The sequence below is a fragment of the Dermacentor albipictus genome, chromosome 10, assembly GCF_038994185.2.
Source record: "Dermacentor albipictus isolate Rhodes 1998 colony chromosome 10, USDA_Dalb.pri_finalv2, whole genome shotgun sequence".
Lineage (NCBI taxonomy): Eukaryota > Metazoa > Arthropoda > Arachnida > Ixodida > Ixodidae > Dermacentor > Dermacentor albipictus.
The window spans coordinates 29993640-30011131 of NC_091830.1; the positions used below are offsets into that span (position 1 = coordinate 29993640).

Here is a 17492-nt window from a genome sequence, read left to right on the forward strand (position 1 = left end):
GAAAGGGGTCAGGCAAGGAGACGCCATCTCTCCAATGCTATTCATAGCATGCTTAGAAGTATCAAGCTATTACGATTGGATGGCCGATGAGTGAGGATCAACGCGAATATATCTACAACTTTCAGTTTGGAGATGGCATTGTCGTGTTCACCAACACTGGGGAAGGACTACAACAAATTCATTAGTACCTTAACCAAGGAAGTTTAAACATGAAGTTGATGAATAATATGCAGACAAAGACGGACGGAGCGTATTTGTTTTCTTTATTGATAACCTTGCAGACCTTTGTTTGACATTGTGTAACAATCAAAATGAAAAAAATTACCGACGATTACGTTACTTCCTAATGCGAAATTTGAGCGCAGCAAATAAGCTGTTTCACCTTTTCGATAGATTGAGGCAAAGAAATCGAGCAACACATGTATGCGCTATCACAGAATTTTTTTTTTATTTTTCACACGTATTCCTTTAACAAAGACTCCACTAACAGTTCTTGACAGTCATGAAGGAAGCTTTGTGGTCGGAGAAATAGACTGATATATGTTTGACTTGGTACACCAATGCTTGATTCTCAAAGACGAGATCTATACAAGTGCCTCGCGAGGTTGTCACAGCCGTGGGACGCGTTACGAGCGAGAGGAACGGGATGTTCTCCGGCATAAGTGTTAGGAAATTGCTGTTTGTCTTTATGTCAACATTAAAGTCCCCACTACTAACATCGGTGTGGATCGATGGACGGTTAATGCGAGTTGCAGGAAGTGCACGACGTCTTTCGTGAGTGCGGTAGCGGACTCACGAAAGCGGTATCAGTCAGTCGCTGCTAGCGCTGGGGGGATGAAAGGGGGGCGGAGCTGGTTATGAGGCCGACGATAACGCCGACGACGACGCGAAACCCAGGAACGGACGCCAAAGAGCCATTTGTGTAGCCAGCCCTCCTCCACAGTCTCTCCTCCTCCCTTCCATCATCCTCCCTCGCCCGGAGAGCCGACAGCGCGCATGCGCGGCGGCGGAGCAGATTCGTCGGCGAGCTACGACGCGAAACCCAGGAACGGACGCCAAAGAGCCATTTGTGTAGCCAGCCCTCCTCCACAGTCTCTCCTCCTCCCTTCCATCATCCTCCCTCGCCCGGAGAGCCGACAGCGCGCATGCGCGGCGGCGGAGCAGATTCGTCGGCGAGCTACGACGCGAAACCCAGGAACGGACGCCAAAGAGCCATTTGTGTAGCCAGCCCTCCTCCACAGTCTCTCCTCCACCCTTCCATCATCCTCCCTCGCCCGGAGAGCCGACAGCGCGCATGCGCGGCGGCGGAGCAGCAGATTCGTCGGCGAGCTGGTTACGAGGCCGACGACAACGCCGACAACGCCGACGACAACGCCGACAACGCCGACGACGACGACGACGACGACGACGCGAAACCCAGGAACGGACGCCAAAGAGCTGCGCTCTAAAATCTATTTGTCTCGAACAAACATAGGCGTTTTCAGCAGAAATGCTGTCGCCCGTTATACCGCGTGTTTCAGAGAACACTTTCAAGATTTTGTAAAGCTTTCCTGTGGCAGATGGCGCAATTCTAGCTCATGAGTTGGTCTACTCGAAGAGGTGGACATTATCTGCAAACAAATAAAAACATTTTTGAGTAATTATAAAGGCACTAACTAAGTTTTGAACTACTTACCTTATGGCACAAGTTGTATTTTCCACTTTCTAGCCGTGTTGTTCACTAAGCAGATCCACTTGGAACGAATTACCAGGATGACAACCTTTTCAAGAAGTTCGCATCCAGATCCTTTTTGTTTGACTGCATAAAACGACGCGTCTTGATAAGGAAGTAAATGGAATGGAGGGGGGGGGGCAATGCATTTCTCCGTAAATATGGGGAATTAGTATCTTGAAAGTGATGTCTTCCTGAGAATTCATTGCAACTGGACCCGCCTTGAGAACTCCATTTTCTATAACCTGTAAATTGCAATGTGCAACGTAAGGTAATTAGTTAAAACTGACTTAGTGAATGTTTGTTAATTAGTCCTCTATGTATGTCAATTTCTTGTGCAAGCAGTGTCCGCCAGTTCGAGTACACTACGTAATGAACTAGAATTGTATTATCTGCCAGAGGAAACCTTTAAGAATTTTTGAAAGTGTTCGCTGAAACACCCCGTGTATACAACGCAAATACCGTAGACGGCAGGGGATGGCATTGCAATGAAGTTGATAACATGCATGACAGGGCGAATAAAACATAGTATCTACATAAAGTAACCTATCATATACATTACTGTAGCGAAGTGTAAGGTCAACACATTTAGCAATAATGCCGGCATCCACGTCAGAAAAGAAAAGAAGTTAGTGTCCACTGACTGTCGGAATGCGTGTGATCCGCATAGAGTTTACCCCACATTTCTGCGAGTATGTAATTGCTACTGCCGCCCAAGATGACAGAATGCATACGAGGAGCCTCAAAACGACACAGAACACATTTTAAATACCGAATTAACAATAATAGGGTTCTTTGAGTGTCCTCTGATTCCTTGACATTGAGTGACCTGCGCAAACAATGTCACCCAGCACGATGCATTCAGGATAGGCCCAGTGTACTGTTCGCATGTGCTAGTGTGTGCAAATCACGTAGAAAGTTACTTCAGATTAACGGCATGCGGCTCCCTGCGACAACCTTCGCTAAAGCTACTGCGCCTTTCCCTGCTTAAAGTATTAAGGCACAATTTCCGACATGTGCGAGAAGGAAGGCAGATCAGCAATTGCGGCTTACTATAACCACCCTTGATAGTAGCGCCTACACTTTGAGCAATAACATTTTTTTCCGTGTAGATAATCAATAGTGCAGCTATCAACAGCCCGCAGTGCAAATGTGCATCGGCTTAAAGGAGGCTGCTTTCTTCAAAGAGGATTTTCATTACTATATGTCCTGATGCTTTCTCTGAAGTTCACTGTGAATTTCTGCATGCAATGCAACTGAAACCTGTCGCATTCTTTCCTTCCTACGATACGTCTATACATTAGAAGAAACCGTCCTGTTGTAAAAGTTATGGAGATGCCACACACAAAGATTGGCCATTCTCGTTGCGGTACAGCTTTCTGGCTCTGGTCGTTGCGCTGATGTCCTCTATTTCGCAGGTTTGATCGCCATCGCGGAGACAGCAGTTGAACGTTGCGAAGGGAAAAACGCTCGTTAGCTGCACGTTAAGAAACCTTATGGGGTCGAAATCATTATGGCGTCAATTATTTTAGGTCGCGCTGAAGAGTGGTAATCCGATTTATTTGAAGCATGCGCCTTTTTATCAGCCTCCCGGCTGACAGTCTTACACAGCATGGTTGCCAAGCTTGAGGACCCTGGTTGGCAGGCCCGATACAACTTATTTATGTGACCGATGGAACAACTAAGCATATTTTGTATAGACGTCTCGACCTTCCGTTTCGTCTTGCGGGAGAAACGGCGGCATTTATTTCTGCCCCTTTTGAAGATTAGCTTCGCGCCTTCTCCATTGCATCTCATTGCATGGCTCGGTGCGCTATAGTTTCGTGCTTAACTTACTAGGGGAACTCTGGCGCGGTGGTACTCCGACCACTGTAGAAATCAGTTTGGACTGTGGTATTCAATTTGAAGCGACATTCTTAGATCGATGAACAAAGCCTGCTTTATCGGAGAGTCCCTAGTCCCCGTAATTTTGGTCAGGGGGGCATGCATATGCACTATACGTGCGCGTAGTCACTGAAACATCTGTGCATGGGTTTATGCATATATTCGCAATGGAAAAAAATCATGGTCCTTTGTTTCCCATTTCCAAGGTGCAGCCTCGAATTCTAAGGTAAATTTCAGTAGTATCATTGTCAAACACACACATCAACTTTCAAAGGGCCTATGCTTTAGCAATCCAAAGGATAAAATTATATTTGCCAGGTAAAAAAAAAAGAACGCTCACGAAACACACCGAAACACACTGATCCATCAAAACAGATAGCAAGCTAGAACATAAGTTTGTGCTCTTCTTTGGACTGAGTGCAAATGAACAATAAAAGTCATAATTATAGCAGATACGAACTCAAGAAGCGACTTTTTGATGTCACCAACAGGACATCGCGCCCAGTCATTTCATGCTGAGCTTCCGGTGGCTTCATTCCGGCATTTGCTTGGTACGAAATCGACGAGACACTTTAGAACTTCCAGGACTTTTGCTGCCACCGCTTCTCCCACTCTTTCTGCTGGCTGACTTGGAGCTCTCCACGCTTCCGGTCTTGGACTTATTGCTTAATATGCTCTGTACGAGGGTTTGTTTCATGTAATTCATGGACATCCTGGTGAAGTATGAAGAGCGTCTGGACACGATTAGTGCTTCTTCCACCACTGTCGTCCGTGGAAGGACCCGGATGACGAGAAGGGATACGAAGAGGAAAAGTCCCGCAACGGCGAACACCAGGTCTTCGTGTCCAGCTGGCTTCAGGACGAGGGTGATTGTCGCGCACACGGCCGCGACACGCCCGGAGGCAAATGCCCAGCAGGCGACACCGGCGCGCACGGCGGATGGAAAAAGTTCCAGGACGTAGGTGAAACAGTGTATAAGGATTACGTTAGAGACGCCCTTGGACAAGACGAGTAAGGTCTTGCTGATCGTGGCGTATCCAGTACCGACCGTCACACTCAGCGCGCATTGTATGGAGCCCGTCAACAGGAAGCAGACGCTGAGCACTCTGACGAGTGCGACGCCGGTCATAAGGAAGTGCATACCCGCGTACGTCGCGAGTGTGACGACAACCGTGAGGCATGGGATCCAAAATTCGTTATACTGCGCCGTCGAGAAGGCGTCGAGGTAAAAAACAAAAGATATGGAGAAGCACACGGCAAACATGGCCAACGCTCGACGCCGGAGGGAGCGATAGTCGACCAAGTCTTCCGTGTCCGCACCTTCGCGGCTTGCGTGGTTCTTGATCTGTTCTCTCAGTTTCTCCACGAGACAGGCCGTGACAGCAAGCGGGGTATTGTTGGTTTCGGCAGCCTGCATCATGACGGCTTCGGCCGCGTCCAGCCTTCCTTTCGCGACGAGCCAACGAGGTGACTCTCGGGCGGTAGACAAAGCCGGGAGCAGGAGAACCGTCGGGGCCAGGAACATGACCTGCTTTAGACGCCAGTCGATGACCATAGGTTTGATGATGACACTCCAAACCTCACATAACGTCAGGGCCAGAGCCGCCAGGAGAAGGACTTGCTGCGGCCTGTGCGCGTGCGTCATCACCTCGAACGGTATGAGGCAAGTAAAAATCATGTGTACTGCGACACTGGCCCCGGTAAGGAAGCGCACCACAGCGTAGCGCACGTAATTTGTCGCTGCAAAGGTGCACACCATGCAGGTCATTACCGCTGTGGCGGAGGACAGTAGCATGGCTCTCCTGCCGACGTAGTCTACGAAGGCTCCGGCCAGGATGAGGGAAACAACGGCACCGGCGTTCTGCAGGGCGACAAGGGTGGCCGGAAGCAAACGTTGGTCGCACACCATGTTCCAAGAGCTCACCGCACTTGCTTCGGCCGTCCTAACGTCGTAGTCCCACTCTTCACAGGGCACGACGCGTGGGTCGCTGGTGTCCAGTAAACATCGGTTGTACCACTCGTCGGCCCCGGTTAGTGCAGCGCCGATCTTGCGATGCTCAGCGGAATCGCCGAGTTCAGCGGGTGGCTTGCAGCGTTCGTAAATGCGGCAGCGGCTGAAGCGTCCGTCGGCCTCGATCGGTATGGCAATATTCTTCCAATCGGCTGCAGAGATGTTGAAACCGGCTAGCGGCTTGCACCAATGGTCGACGTCACCGGTGACGAGGGTAATCACCATGGTTTGGCAATTAGTCGAGAAGAGTCCCAGAAGAATGAGAAAGAGCATCCGCTTCTGGAAAGGGCCATGACCAAACGCTTCCTCGCAGTCAAACGACTCGCTTGTGCGAAGATCGGCGCCGGCGAGTCGGTGGGGGAGAAGGACGTCCATCGCCTGGTTCTGAGGTCGTGCTCTTCTGGTTTAGTAGTCCAGGACAGTTTCGGAAAAAAGGATTCCTGACGAGAGCCAGCTGTGCGGACCTGCCGAAACGAATACTTCTTCTTCTTCTTCTTCCCCAACACGCGGGCTGCACACTCTGTCACAATGTCGCGGGCCGTTGTACGGCGTTGGCATTTCCGCTTGCTACTTGGCGAACAAAAAATAGTTCATTTCGCTTCGTCGCTTAACAATGCAATTACAATGTTAATCCTAGTAACCTGTCCTACTAGTCTGGTGTGCTCCTATCTAAGGGCTGTCCCATGAGTTTCTCAAAAAAAAAAGAATACTCGGTGGAACTCCTGTCATGATTAATGCAGGCGTTCATGCGAATAACGCTGAAGCAATGTAGAGACCCACTGTTTTGTAAAATTCTTCCTTGTTTCTAGTCGATTCGTTCAATTTTCCGGTTTGGACATCGGCACTTGTTTGTTGCTCAACTATCCACACTTAATGTGCGCTATTGCTCTATTCGGTTGATTTCACCCCTTTCTTCACGCTTGGCTGTTCTTGATTCTGGCTTTTCCACTTCTCTGTAGTTGACTTCTAAAATTTTATGCTGCCGATATGTCACACCTTGGCTCTTCTTTTCCTTGTCTATCGGGGCGTCTACTCAGTGGCACATACCCATTCTGGAGGCCGTGTACATACTTAGTTTCACATTTGTACTTGCACATACCGAATGGACAAAGCGGAATATTCGGGCACACACCTAGTGACACATACCCAGGTGCACATATTCAGTCACCCAAGTTGTCTATTCGTGCACATAACTAATGGCACATCCCCAATGTCCCAAGTGGTCTACACCCAAACTACCTATTCGGAGACAGAACAAAATGGCACACATACCCAGCGGCCAACAGGGATAGGGGTACATTCTTAATGTGAAGAAGCAGAAAGGCCGGTCGGAAAAGCTGTGTGTGTGGTTTGCTACTCTGCGCAGGGAAAGGTAAGAAGACGAAAGAACAAGTTGGCGTAAATGATGTTAGATCCATGCGGACATACTGAAAAGTGCCTGAAGTTCTCAAAGAATGCTCATTGCATCTGAATTACACTTTACAGTGGCCCATGTTGTCTATTCTTGCAGATACCCAGTGCTACATGGGAAGGAAAGGAGGAAAGAGAAAAGCAGAAGGCTGGGAGGTTAACCAGAAAAACGTGCGGTTGGCTACCCTACACCGGGGCAATGGAAAAGGGGAAAACAATGATCACAGGGAGAAAGAGGAGGGAAGGAAATAAGGAAATCGTAGTGAGTTCGCTGACGCGTGTGGTCTCACTGAAATTGCATTAATAGTCACAGATGGTCGCACAAGCCCGTCGTCCTTAAGAAGCACAAAAGCGCCTTCACCGCTTTATGTGCCGATGGGCGATGGGGGCAGTGTTCCTGCAGCACCTGCACAGAAAGCGGCCGATTGTCCAGCTTTTAGAAAGCTTTGGCAAGTTCTTGTCTCTGGTGCATATTGTGGACAGTGGCACAGCAGGTGGCCGATGTTTTTTCGGTGCCAGAAACCTCGCAAGGTGCACTATGAGTCACTCCAATTAATGTAGAGTATGCCTTTGTGAAGGCAACTCCTAACCAAAGGCGACAGAGAAGCGCAGCTTCACGTCGAGGAAGTCCGAGTGGAGGTCGGAGTTGCAGGCAGGGATGAGTTCCAATTGCGCTTTCGAGGACAGAAGCCGCAAGGCAGCTTCGACACCTGGCACGCAGTCTCACACTGACCGAAGGGAACTCACCAAACTTACGACTTACAGTGGTACATGCCCATTACACACATATGTGTAATGGGCATGTACACATACGCAAATTGGCCCATTTAGTATACTAAATGGGCCAATTTGTCTATTCGGATACATACTCGTTGGGTACAATCGCTGGTGCCTTGCGTACCTTCCAGAATCCCCAAACATATTCATATCGCGAATACAGTGTGAATACACAAGGTTCAGCGATAACATAGACAACAGGTTAAATCAACGATAACATTCGAGAACGCTGCAATGCAGGCATGGACGCGCGTCCTGCGCTGAGCAGTAACTTCAATTTTCCAGCGGGTGAAATGCGGTCCCCCGAAAAATCAAAACCAGGTACGCGTGACAATATCCGAAGGCACAAGCTTGCGTGAAGGAGCGGAAATATGGACCTACATGCCTTAGACTGCTACAAATTCCGGAAAAACCTCTATCGTGCTGGTGATGTGGCTGCGACAGTTCGTGTAGAACCCACGTCCCTCAGCACAGCACCGCCATGCTCTAGCTGTCACACCAAGCGCAACGACCAGGGGCGCAGCCGGGGGGGGGGGAAGCTAATGGGTAAGCAGCCCCCCCCCCTAAATTTTTTCGTGCTGTCCATGCACCGCCGGCCAAAACAACCCCCGGCGCGGGAAATCATGCTCGATTTCGTCTAGAATGTCCTTTTCACGCTCGAAAAAGCATTCTAGCGCCAACATTGCGAAATCGGGCTGGATTTCGCGGCAACGCCCATGCACAGGGAGTCACATATCGTAACGCAAGGAGCTCCATCCGAGCACAAAGTTCCACAGGCGTGGCAGCCTAGCTCGTCGCGGGATCTCGCTGAGGCCGCGGAATCGGGAGTACTTGGATTTCAATTCTGACACTTTATGGGTTTAAAGTTGTAATAAACTTCTGATGCGAAAGGTGCATTGACATTTCCAAAGTCGTGCTTTAGATTTTAAATTCCGGAACTTTGTGGGCTTAATGTTGTTATAAACATTTGACCCCAAAGGTGCATTGACTATTCTTTGATCGGAACATACAAGGAGACAAGCCAAATGAACACGCTGTCTGACAAGTTGACAAAACACGCAGCGAGATACGATGAGACGAAGCGTTGTGGTGGTTCATTTGTGCCGTCGCAGTTGTGTCACATAAAAAAAAATATCATCATTATGTTTCACCTACGCCAAAGCATCCATGTCACGACACTAAAGTCAGTCAGGGTAACTACATTCTTATTTATTTTTTCTGTTTTGAATTTTATTCGTGAGGACACATTGAGCCTCCTAAATTTTTTTATTCTCGCTACTAATTAGGTATCCACAACACGCTAGACGAGTTAATCGAGGCCCAACGTCGATCTCAACTAGAGAGGCTTACTCTCACGGAAACGGGCCGCAGCATTCTAAACAAGCTTAATATAACCTACCACCGTCAACATGGAGATAAACACCCAATACCACGCGACATTCAGCAATGGATACACGCCGACCCTATTCCGAGAAACATGCACCCAGACTACAACAAAGAACGCAGGAAGGCACGAGCTACTTCCCTCATCAAAGCTTACGCCAACACCGCGGGCGTCACCTTCGTCGACGCAGCTGAGTACCAAGATGGACGGCGCTTTGCGGCGGTTACCACAGCAGGCGGCTTGCTCCGACATGCTGCCAGCATCATTACCAAAAATGCCGAGACGGCCGAGGAAGTGGCCATCGCCCTGGCCACTCTTGACCCAGCCTGTCACACCATAGTGAGCGATTCTCGCGCAGCAGTCAACAACTACATCAAAGGTCGCATTTCTCATCAATCACTCCGCATCTTACGACAAGCCCCGCATTCGTCTGAAAATCAGATCACCCTCGTCTGGATCCCAGCACACGCCGGCGTTGTCCACCCGCACCTCACCAACCTCAACGAGGTTACACACTCCGTAGCACGAGGACTAGTCAACCGTGCCGGAGACGGTGCAGGTGCACCCACAGGACGCGACCGCCTTACAAGATACAACGACCTTGTAAAGTCATTTTACCTCTCAAGAAGAATCTTCCCCACCCCTCACTGCAAGTTAAACAGGGCACAGGCAACCACCTTCGCCTGTTACAGACAAATACATACCCCTCCCTCACACGCTATCACACTATATACCCCGACATCTACCCGAGCCAGACGTGCAAGGTCTGTAAAACTGAATCGGCAACACTCCCCCACATGCTGTGGGAGTGCAAACACCAATACCAAGACCTTAATCCCGTGACCCTCTCGTCGAGATGGCACGCCGCCCTGCGCAGCTCCCACCTCGACGACCAACTCTGGGCGACCCAGCAGGCCTACGAAGCGGCGAAGAGGCAAGACCTCGACGTCCCATCGTGGGAGGCCTAGGCCCAGCCGACAAAACTGCTGGTGCTTATTAAAGTTCACTCTCTCTCTCGCTACCCTACACGCGGGCTGCCACAGCCAGCCAGAGCGCATGCGTTTTTCTTGTGCTCCACCGAAACCACCGCGCGGCATACTTCGGTGCGCGTGTTGTTTTCTCTGGCCGAGTGAATTTTCGTCTGGCAGAGTTTTAAACGAGGTCGCGGGATTGAATCCCGGCCACGGCGGCCGCATTTCGATGAGGGCGAAATGCGAAAACACCCGTGTACTTAGACTTAGGTGCACGTTAAAGAACCCCAGGTGGTCTAAATTTTCGGAGTCCTCCACTACGGCGTGCCTCATAATCAGAAAGTGGTTTTGGCACGTAAAACCCCATAATGTATTTTTTAGACGCCTTTTGGCTAGCAGAAGAGAAAAGGAAACCATGGGCGCTCACCGCCATCACTGTGAAGACTTGACGGATTACACCGTGTTCGCTTGAGCGTAACCTCTCCGGAAAGTTTTGTCTCGCCGGCGTAAAATGCCGAGCCCTATGCGTATGGTTCTCGGTGGACCAAGCGTCTCACGTTTTCTTCGATATTCATTCGGTAGCTACATTAGGTGCCCAAAGTAGGCATTGGATTGTGGCCAACATACTCTCCTTTGCGTTTCTTTCTTTATTTCGATGCCCCCGCCCCACAAAATGAAAAAAAAAAATTGGTACATTGTTGCGGCGCAGCGAATTGTCGCATGGTGACAGTTTGTTACTTCTTTTGCGGAAAGTAATCGGCCACGGCACGCTTCGGTTGTCAAATACTATTATTATATTATTGTGATAGCAATTATATGAAGACTCCAGGAGCGTTCCTGCTGTCGCCGTCGCCCTCATGTTTCGTATGAAGTCTCAGGGCAATAACGCCGTGACCGCGCGCCGCATGCTGTATGTGCGAGTGAAAACGTGGGGAGGGGGGTGGAATGGGTGAGCCGACGATGGTGGCTCAGTCTTGCGTGCGCAAAGGAGCAAAGCGGGGAGCAAGCGCGCCGCCTTCCGTCGCACGCGATACATCGGATGGAGTGGATGGAATGGGGGCGGGATCTAGGATTCTTTGAATCGGTGATTGCGCTATATATTTATTTGCCTTGTTTGACGCATTATATAACGTGAGTTTTTCTTAGATACGTAGATATATTGGAGACTTATACGTATATTTAAATATCTTGTTACGAGGTTTTGTGTATACGTGCAGTGAACTTTCTTTCCAGTAACACCTTTTTGCCCTTTATCAAGCATTTGTATATTCCGTTGTATCTTCGCATTTCTAATGAACGAGGGCGAGTTAAATGAAAGTTAGTCTACCCACCCCGCGCAATAATGGTTCGGTTCATTATCGGCGAGGCATGCACTTAGCAAACAGGCATCTTTCATTTACAAAAGTGACACGCAGATGTGAGGGTAAATGCTCTATAATGCTCTCATACACTGGATATAACATGGATGCTTTAGAAGTTGAGCAGCGGGGTGCCGTTAATGTTTTGACAGCTGAAGGTGTTTCCCAAAAGGAAATTATTCGCCGTATGGCTGCCGTGTACGCTGAACATTGCATTTCATTGGCCACTGTGAAGCATTGGAGCAAAGGGCTGAAAAAGGACGTGAAAGTTCCAAAGACGATCCAAGACCGGGCCAAAGCCATCGTGCAACCACCCCCAATACATGTGCAAAAGTTGATGAGCTGATGAGACAAGAACGGAGGATAAACATTGATGAACTGGCAGAGCGTGTGAACATCAGTCGTGGTTCAGTTCACACAATAATTCATGTACATCTTGTTCATCGGCTCTTGTGTGCGCAATGGATGCCCAAGATTTTGAACCACCGTCAGAAGAAGGTTCTGCGCTGCCTTGAGTCATCTGATGCGGTATCACAATGAGGGTGACGACTTCTTGTCTGCAATTGTGATCGAGGATGAACCATGGTGCCACTACTAGGAGCCTTAAACACGACGGCAAAGCTTACAGTGGAAACATTCGAATTCACCACCGCCAAAGAAAGCAAAGGCCATCATTTCCGCCGGAAAGCTGTTTACTATTTTTTTTCGATCATTAAGGGCCATTACTGATAAAATTTTCTAAAGCCGGTGAGACTATCAATCGTTTCCGATATTGTGAAACGCCGGATCGGCTGCGTGCCGCAATCAAGAACAAATGACGTGGAAAATTGACGAATGGGGTCATCTTGTTCCACGACCTGGCTATGGTGTTGGGCTGCTACAGTAACCCAGCTCATAGAAACTATTCATGATTTTACTTCAGCTATTGACGCCCAAGAGCTAATTGACGTCATCTGCGTAGACTTTGCGAAAGCCTTCGACAAAGTTTCACACTGCAAATTACTTTTCAAGTTACATAAAGCAGGAATAAATTACACTATTCTAAAATGGATTGAAGCCTACCTGCACAATCGCAAGCAGGATGTGCGTGCAGATGAGTTCTTGCCCCCTCCGTTAGAAGTGGTTTCTGGTGTCCTTTTAGGGTCCGTTTTAGTACCGTTGCTGTTCTTGGTTTATATTAATGACATTACAGAGATTGTCGTGTTCCCTGTGAAATTGAAGCTTTTTGCTGACGATTGTTTAATTTATTGTACGGTAACGCACATTGACGACCAAATCAGAATTAAGCGGGTTCTTCATTCCCTTCACCTTCGGTCTGAGAAATGGGACATGGAAATCAATTACAACAAATCGACTTTTACATATGTTACTAACAAGAAGAAAAGTGTGGCGCCATTCTTTGATAACATTGCAAGCAACAAACAAAGCAATGTAGATACATTCAAGAATTTATGAGTCACAATTTCACATAATTTAGACTGGCGTAAACATATCGATAACCTGTGCTCGACGGCTTCACAAAAACTGTATTCACTGAAGAAAAAACTGAAACATGCAACGAAGGATGCCAAATTAATTGCTTATAAAACTCTGATATGTCCATCTTTAGAATACGCTTGTATTGTCTGGAGCCCCCCCCGAAAAAATTTAATAGAAAGACTTCAGAGAATGGCTGCTCGTTTAATTGCTGCAAGGTACCGAAGGACGGATTCGGTAACAACAATTCTGCGTTCGTGCGGGCTTGAGTTGCTGGAAACCCGAAGCAAAAAGCCAGACTTAAGATTTTTTTTCAGATCCTTGAAAGGCTTTTGAAGATAAAAAGGAAAAATACGCCCAGTTCCCTTCAAATCTTAGCTACAGAGTAAACCACAGCAGAGCCGTCAAGCCTTGTAACACACGTGTTGATGTTTTTCGTTATTCGTTTTTCCCGGATGTTTTTGAAATGTGGAAAGCCTTACCTGATGTTGTAGATCAGACAGATGTGCACAAATTTGAATGCTTGATGGATATTTTGTATCGTGGGCACCCAACTTGATGCGATGAAATGTCAGATTTACTTGTGTTCTACTATTTTCCCTCCCTGTAACAACCCTCAAGCGAGGGTTAACAGTATCAATAAAAAAAAAGAAAGAAACGAGCGTTTGACGTTGAACATGTACTGCAACTCTGTACCCTGAGAGCACGTGCTTTCAGCGGAAAGAGCCTGCTGACCAAGAAAACGCGTTAAAGAGCCAAAGAAAGCAATCCAGGAATAAATAAATAAATAAATAAATAAATAAATAAATAAATAAATAAATAAATAAATAAATAAAAGAGTAAATAAATAAATAAATAAATAAATAAATAAATAAATAAATAAAAAGATCTATCAAAATATTAACCAATCGGCCAAATGAAGCAGCTGATAGTTTGATATAAGGCGGTTTCGAAAGAAAATTTATTCAAAGTGCCGGTGCAGTCGCTGTATTCAAAATGTTTGCCAGAGTAGTCAGCGTACGGGTTACAAAGGCAAATCGGGCAATAAAACTTGCCACATTTATCTACCGTGATGCAACAATACGTAAAGGCGGGTACAATCGGACGATTTTACTTATCATTGTTCTATCGTTGCTAAAAGCGACCGGTGGCGAAAATGGTTAATACGCTTGCCCTTCTTACACAACGTGCAGTTGTGGGCGGACCTTGCGTTGGATTCGTGGTGTGATTATTTTCTAAAGCGCCTTGCGACAAATATGAGCTTCGCGCCTTCTTCAGAGCATCTCACTGCATGACTCGGTGCAGAACAGTTTCATATTTAAGGTAGTAAGGGAACTATGTCGCGGTGGTCGTCCGACCACTCTGGAAATCAGTTTGGACTATGATCTTCAAATTAAAGTTACATTCATAGTCCGAGGAACAAGGTCGCCTCTATTGGGAAATCCCTATTGCAGGTAATATTGGTCAGGGGAGTGCGCATATATATGGGTGCGTGCTCATTTAAGCATGTATGTATGCGTTTATGTATATATTCGCAATGCGAAAAATCATGCTCCTCTATTTCCATTCCCAACGGGCAGCGCGCCCTTCTGAGATAAGTTTCAGTAGTCTCGCGGTCAAGCACAAACATAAACTTTCAATCCAATTTTTATGAAAATCATAAAAATTATATTTGCAAAGCAAAAAATGAACGGGCACGAAACACACACACAAAAAAGTCTGAAGATGAAACAGATAGGATGCTAGAACATAAGAAAGCTTGCGCTTTACTTCGCACTGAGTGCGGAAGAGCATTTAAAAGTATAATTGTAGAAGAAACGATTTCAAGAAGCGACTTTGTGACGTCGCAAAGAGGACATCATGCCCAGTCATTTCATACTAAGTTTCCGGTCGCATCATTCCTGCATTCGTTCGGTTTGAAATCGACGAGACAATTTAAAACTTCCAGGAGTTTTGCTGCCACCACTCCTCCCACTCTTCCAGCTGGATGACTTGGAGATCTCCACGCTTCCGCTTTTGCACTTTTTGCGTAATATCCTCTGTAAGAGGGTTCGTTTCATGTGATCCATGGACATCCTGGATAAGTCTGAAGCGCGCCTGGTCACGATTCGTGCTTCTTCCACCACTGTCGTGCGTGGCAGGACCCGAATGACGAGAAGGGAGACGAAGAGGAAAAGCCCGGCAACGGCGAATATCAGGTCTTGGTGTCCGGCTGGTTTCAGGACGAGGGTCATTGCCGCGCACACGGCCGCGATACGCCCGAAGGCGAACGCCCAGCATGCGACACTGGCGCGCACTGCCGATGGAAAGAGTTCCAGGACGTAGGTGAAACAGTGTACAAAGATTACGTTAGAGACGCCCTTGGAGAGGACGAGTAAGGCCTTGCTGATCATGACGAATCCGGTACCCACCGCTGCACTCAGTGCGCATTGTATGAAGCCCGTCAACAGGAAGCAGACGCTGAGCACTCTGACGAGTGCGTCGCCGGTCATAAGGAAGTGCATACCCGCGTACGTCGCCAGTGTGATGACAACCGTGAGGCACGGGATCCAGAATTCGTTATGCGGCGCCGTCAAAAAGGTGTCGAGGTAAAAAACAAAAGATATCGAGAAGCAAACGGCAAACATAGCCAATGCTCGAGGCCGGACGGAGCGATAGTCGACCAAGTCTTCCGTGTCCGCACCTTCGCGACTTGAGTGGATCTTGATCTGTACTCTCAGCTTTTCCACGAGACAGGCCGTGACAGGAAGAGGGACATTGTTGGTTTCGGCAGCCTGCATCATGACTGCTTCGGCCGCGTCCAGTCTTCCTTTCGCGACGAGCCAACGGGGCGACTCCTGGGCGGTAAACAAAGCCGGGAGCAGGAGAGCCGTCGGGGCCAGGAACATCACCTGCTTCAGACGCCAGTCGATGACCACGGGTTTGACGATGACAATCCACACCTCACATAAAGTCAGGCCCAGCACCGCTACGAGGAGGACTTGCTGCGGCCTGTGCGCGTGCGTCATCACCTCGAACGGTATGAGACAGGTAAAAACAGTGTGTACCGCGACACTGGCCCCGGTAAGGAAGCGCACCACAGCGTAGGGCACGTAATTTGTTGCCGCGAAGGTGCACAGCATGCAGGCCACTACCGCTGCGGCGGAGGATAGAAGCATGGCTCTCCTGCCAACGTAGTCCACGAAGGCTCCGGCCAACAGGAGGGAAACAATGGCGCCGGCGTTGTGGAGGGCGACAAGGGTGGCTGGAAGCAAACGTTGGTCGCACACCATGTTCCAAAAGCTCACCACGCTGGTGTCGGCAGTCCTAACGTCGTAGTCCCACTCTTCACAGGGCACGTCGCGTGAGTCGTTGGTGTCCTGGAAGCATCGGCTGTACCACTCGTCAGCGCCAGATAGTACAGCACCGCTCTTTCGATGCTCAGCGGAATCGCCGTGGACAGTGGGTGGCTTGCAGCGTTCGTAAATGCGGCAGCGGCTGAAGCGTCCGTCGGCCTCGATTGGTATGGCAATATTCTTCCAATCGGCTGCAGAGATGTTGAAACCGGCGAGTGGCTTGCACCAATGGTCGGCTTCACCGGTGACGATGGAAATGACCGCGGTTTGGCAATTAGCCGAGAAGAGTCCCAAAAGAATGAGAAGCAGCATCCTCCGCTGGAAAGGGCCGTGACCAAAGGCTTCTTCGCAGTCAAATGACTCGCTTGTTCGGAGATCGGCGCCGACGAGTCGGTGGGGGAGAAGGACGTCCATCGCCAACTTCTCAGGTGTAGCTCTTCGGGTTTACTAGACTTGTACCGTATCCGAAGGGACGGTTGCAGACGAGAGCTAGCGGTGCGGAGGGGTCGAAACCAATACTTCTTCTTCTGCTTCTTCAGCATGCGCACTTCACGCTGTCACAGTGTCGCGCGACTTTGTACGGCGTTCGCATATCCGCTTACTACATGGCGAACAAAAATTGTTCATTTCGCGTCATCCTTTAATAATAATAATAATATTTGGGGTTTTACGTGCCAAAACCACTTTCTGATTATGAGGCACGCCGTAGTGGAGGACTCCGGAAATTTTGACCACTTGGGGTTCTTTAACGTGCACCTAAATCTAAGCACACGGGTGTTTTCGCATTTCGCCCCCATCGAAATGCGGCCGCCGTGGCCGGGATTCGATCCCGCGACCTCGTGCTCAGCAGCCCAACATCATAGCCACTGAGCAACCACGGCGGGTTAGCTTCATCCTTTAATAATGCGATTGCCACGTTTATAATAGTAGCCTTTTCTACTATTCTGGTAAGCTACAATCTAAAGGCTATCCTATGATTGTCTTAAAAAAATATCCGATGGAACTACTGTCACGATTAGCGCAGGCGTTCATGCGAATAACACTGAAGCAATCTAGGGGCGCGCTGCCTTGTCAAATGTAGTCGATTCGCCCAATTTTCTGGTACGGAGATTTTCACTGTCCTGTTGCTCAACGATCCACACTCAATGTGCGCTATCGTCCCATCCTTTTCATTT

At 48.5% G+C, this 17492-nt stretch overlaps 2 protein-coding genes across 2 annotated transcripts; both read right to left on the minus strand.

Moving 5' to 3' along the window:
• Positions 1-4127: 4127 nt before the first annotated feature.
• On the minus strand, positions 4128-5981 carry LOC139050849 (solute carrier family 22 member 7-like). Its single transcript, XM_070527641.1, has one exon. The coding sequence runs from the start codon at positions 5979-5981 to the stop codon at positions 4128-4130; it is 1854 nt and encodes a 617-aa protein (XP_070383742.1).
• Positions 5982-14877: 8896 nt separating this feature from the next.
• LOC139050850 (solute carrier family 22 member 7-like) lies at positions 14878-16731 on the minus strand. Its single transcript, XM_070527642.1, has one exon. The coding sequence runs from the start codon at positions 16729-16731 to the stop codon at positions 14878-14880; it is 1854 nt and encodes a 617-aa protein (XP_070383743.1).
• Between the last annotated feature and the right edge of the window lie 761 nt (positions 16732-17492).

Bases quoted from the DNA above. Each gene is read 5' to 3' on its own strand.
- LOC139050849 (XM_070527641.1), bottom strand. From the start codon at position 5,981: ATGGACGTCCTTCTCCCCCACCGACTCGCCGGCGCCGATCTTCGCACA.
- LOC139050850 (XM_070527642.1), bottom strand. From the start codon at position 16,731: ATGGACGTCCTTCTCCCCCACCGACTCGTCGGCGCCGATCTCCGAACA.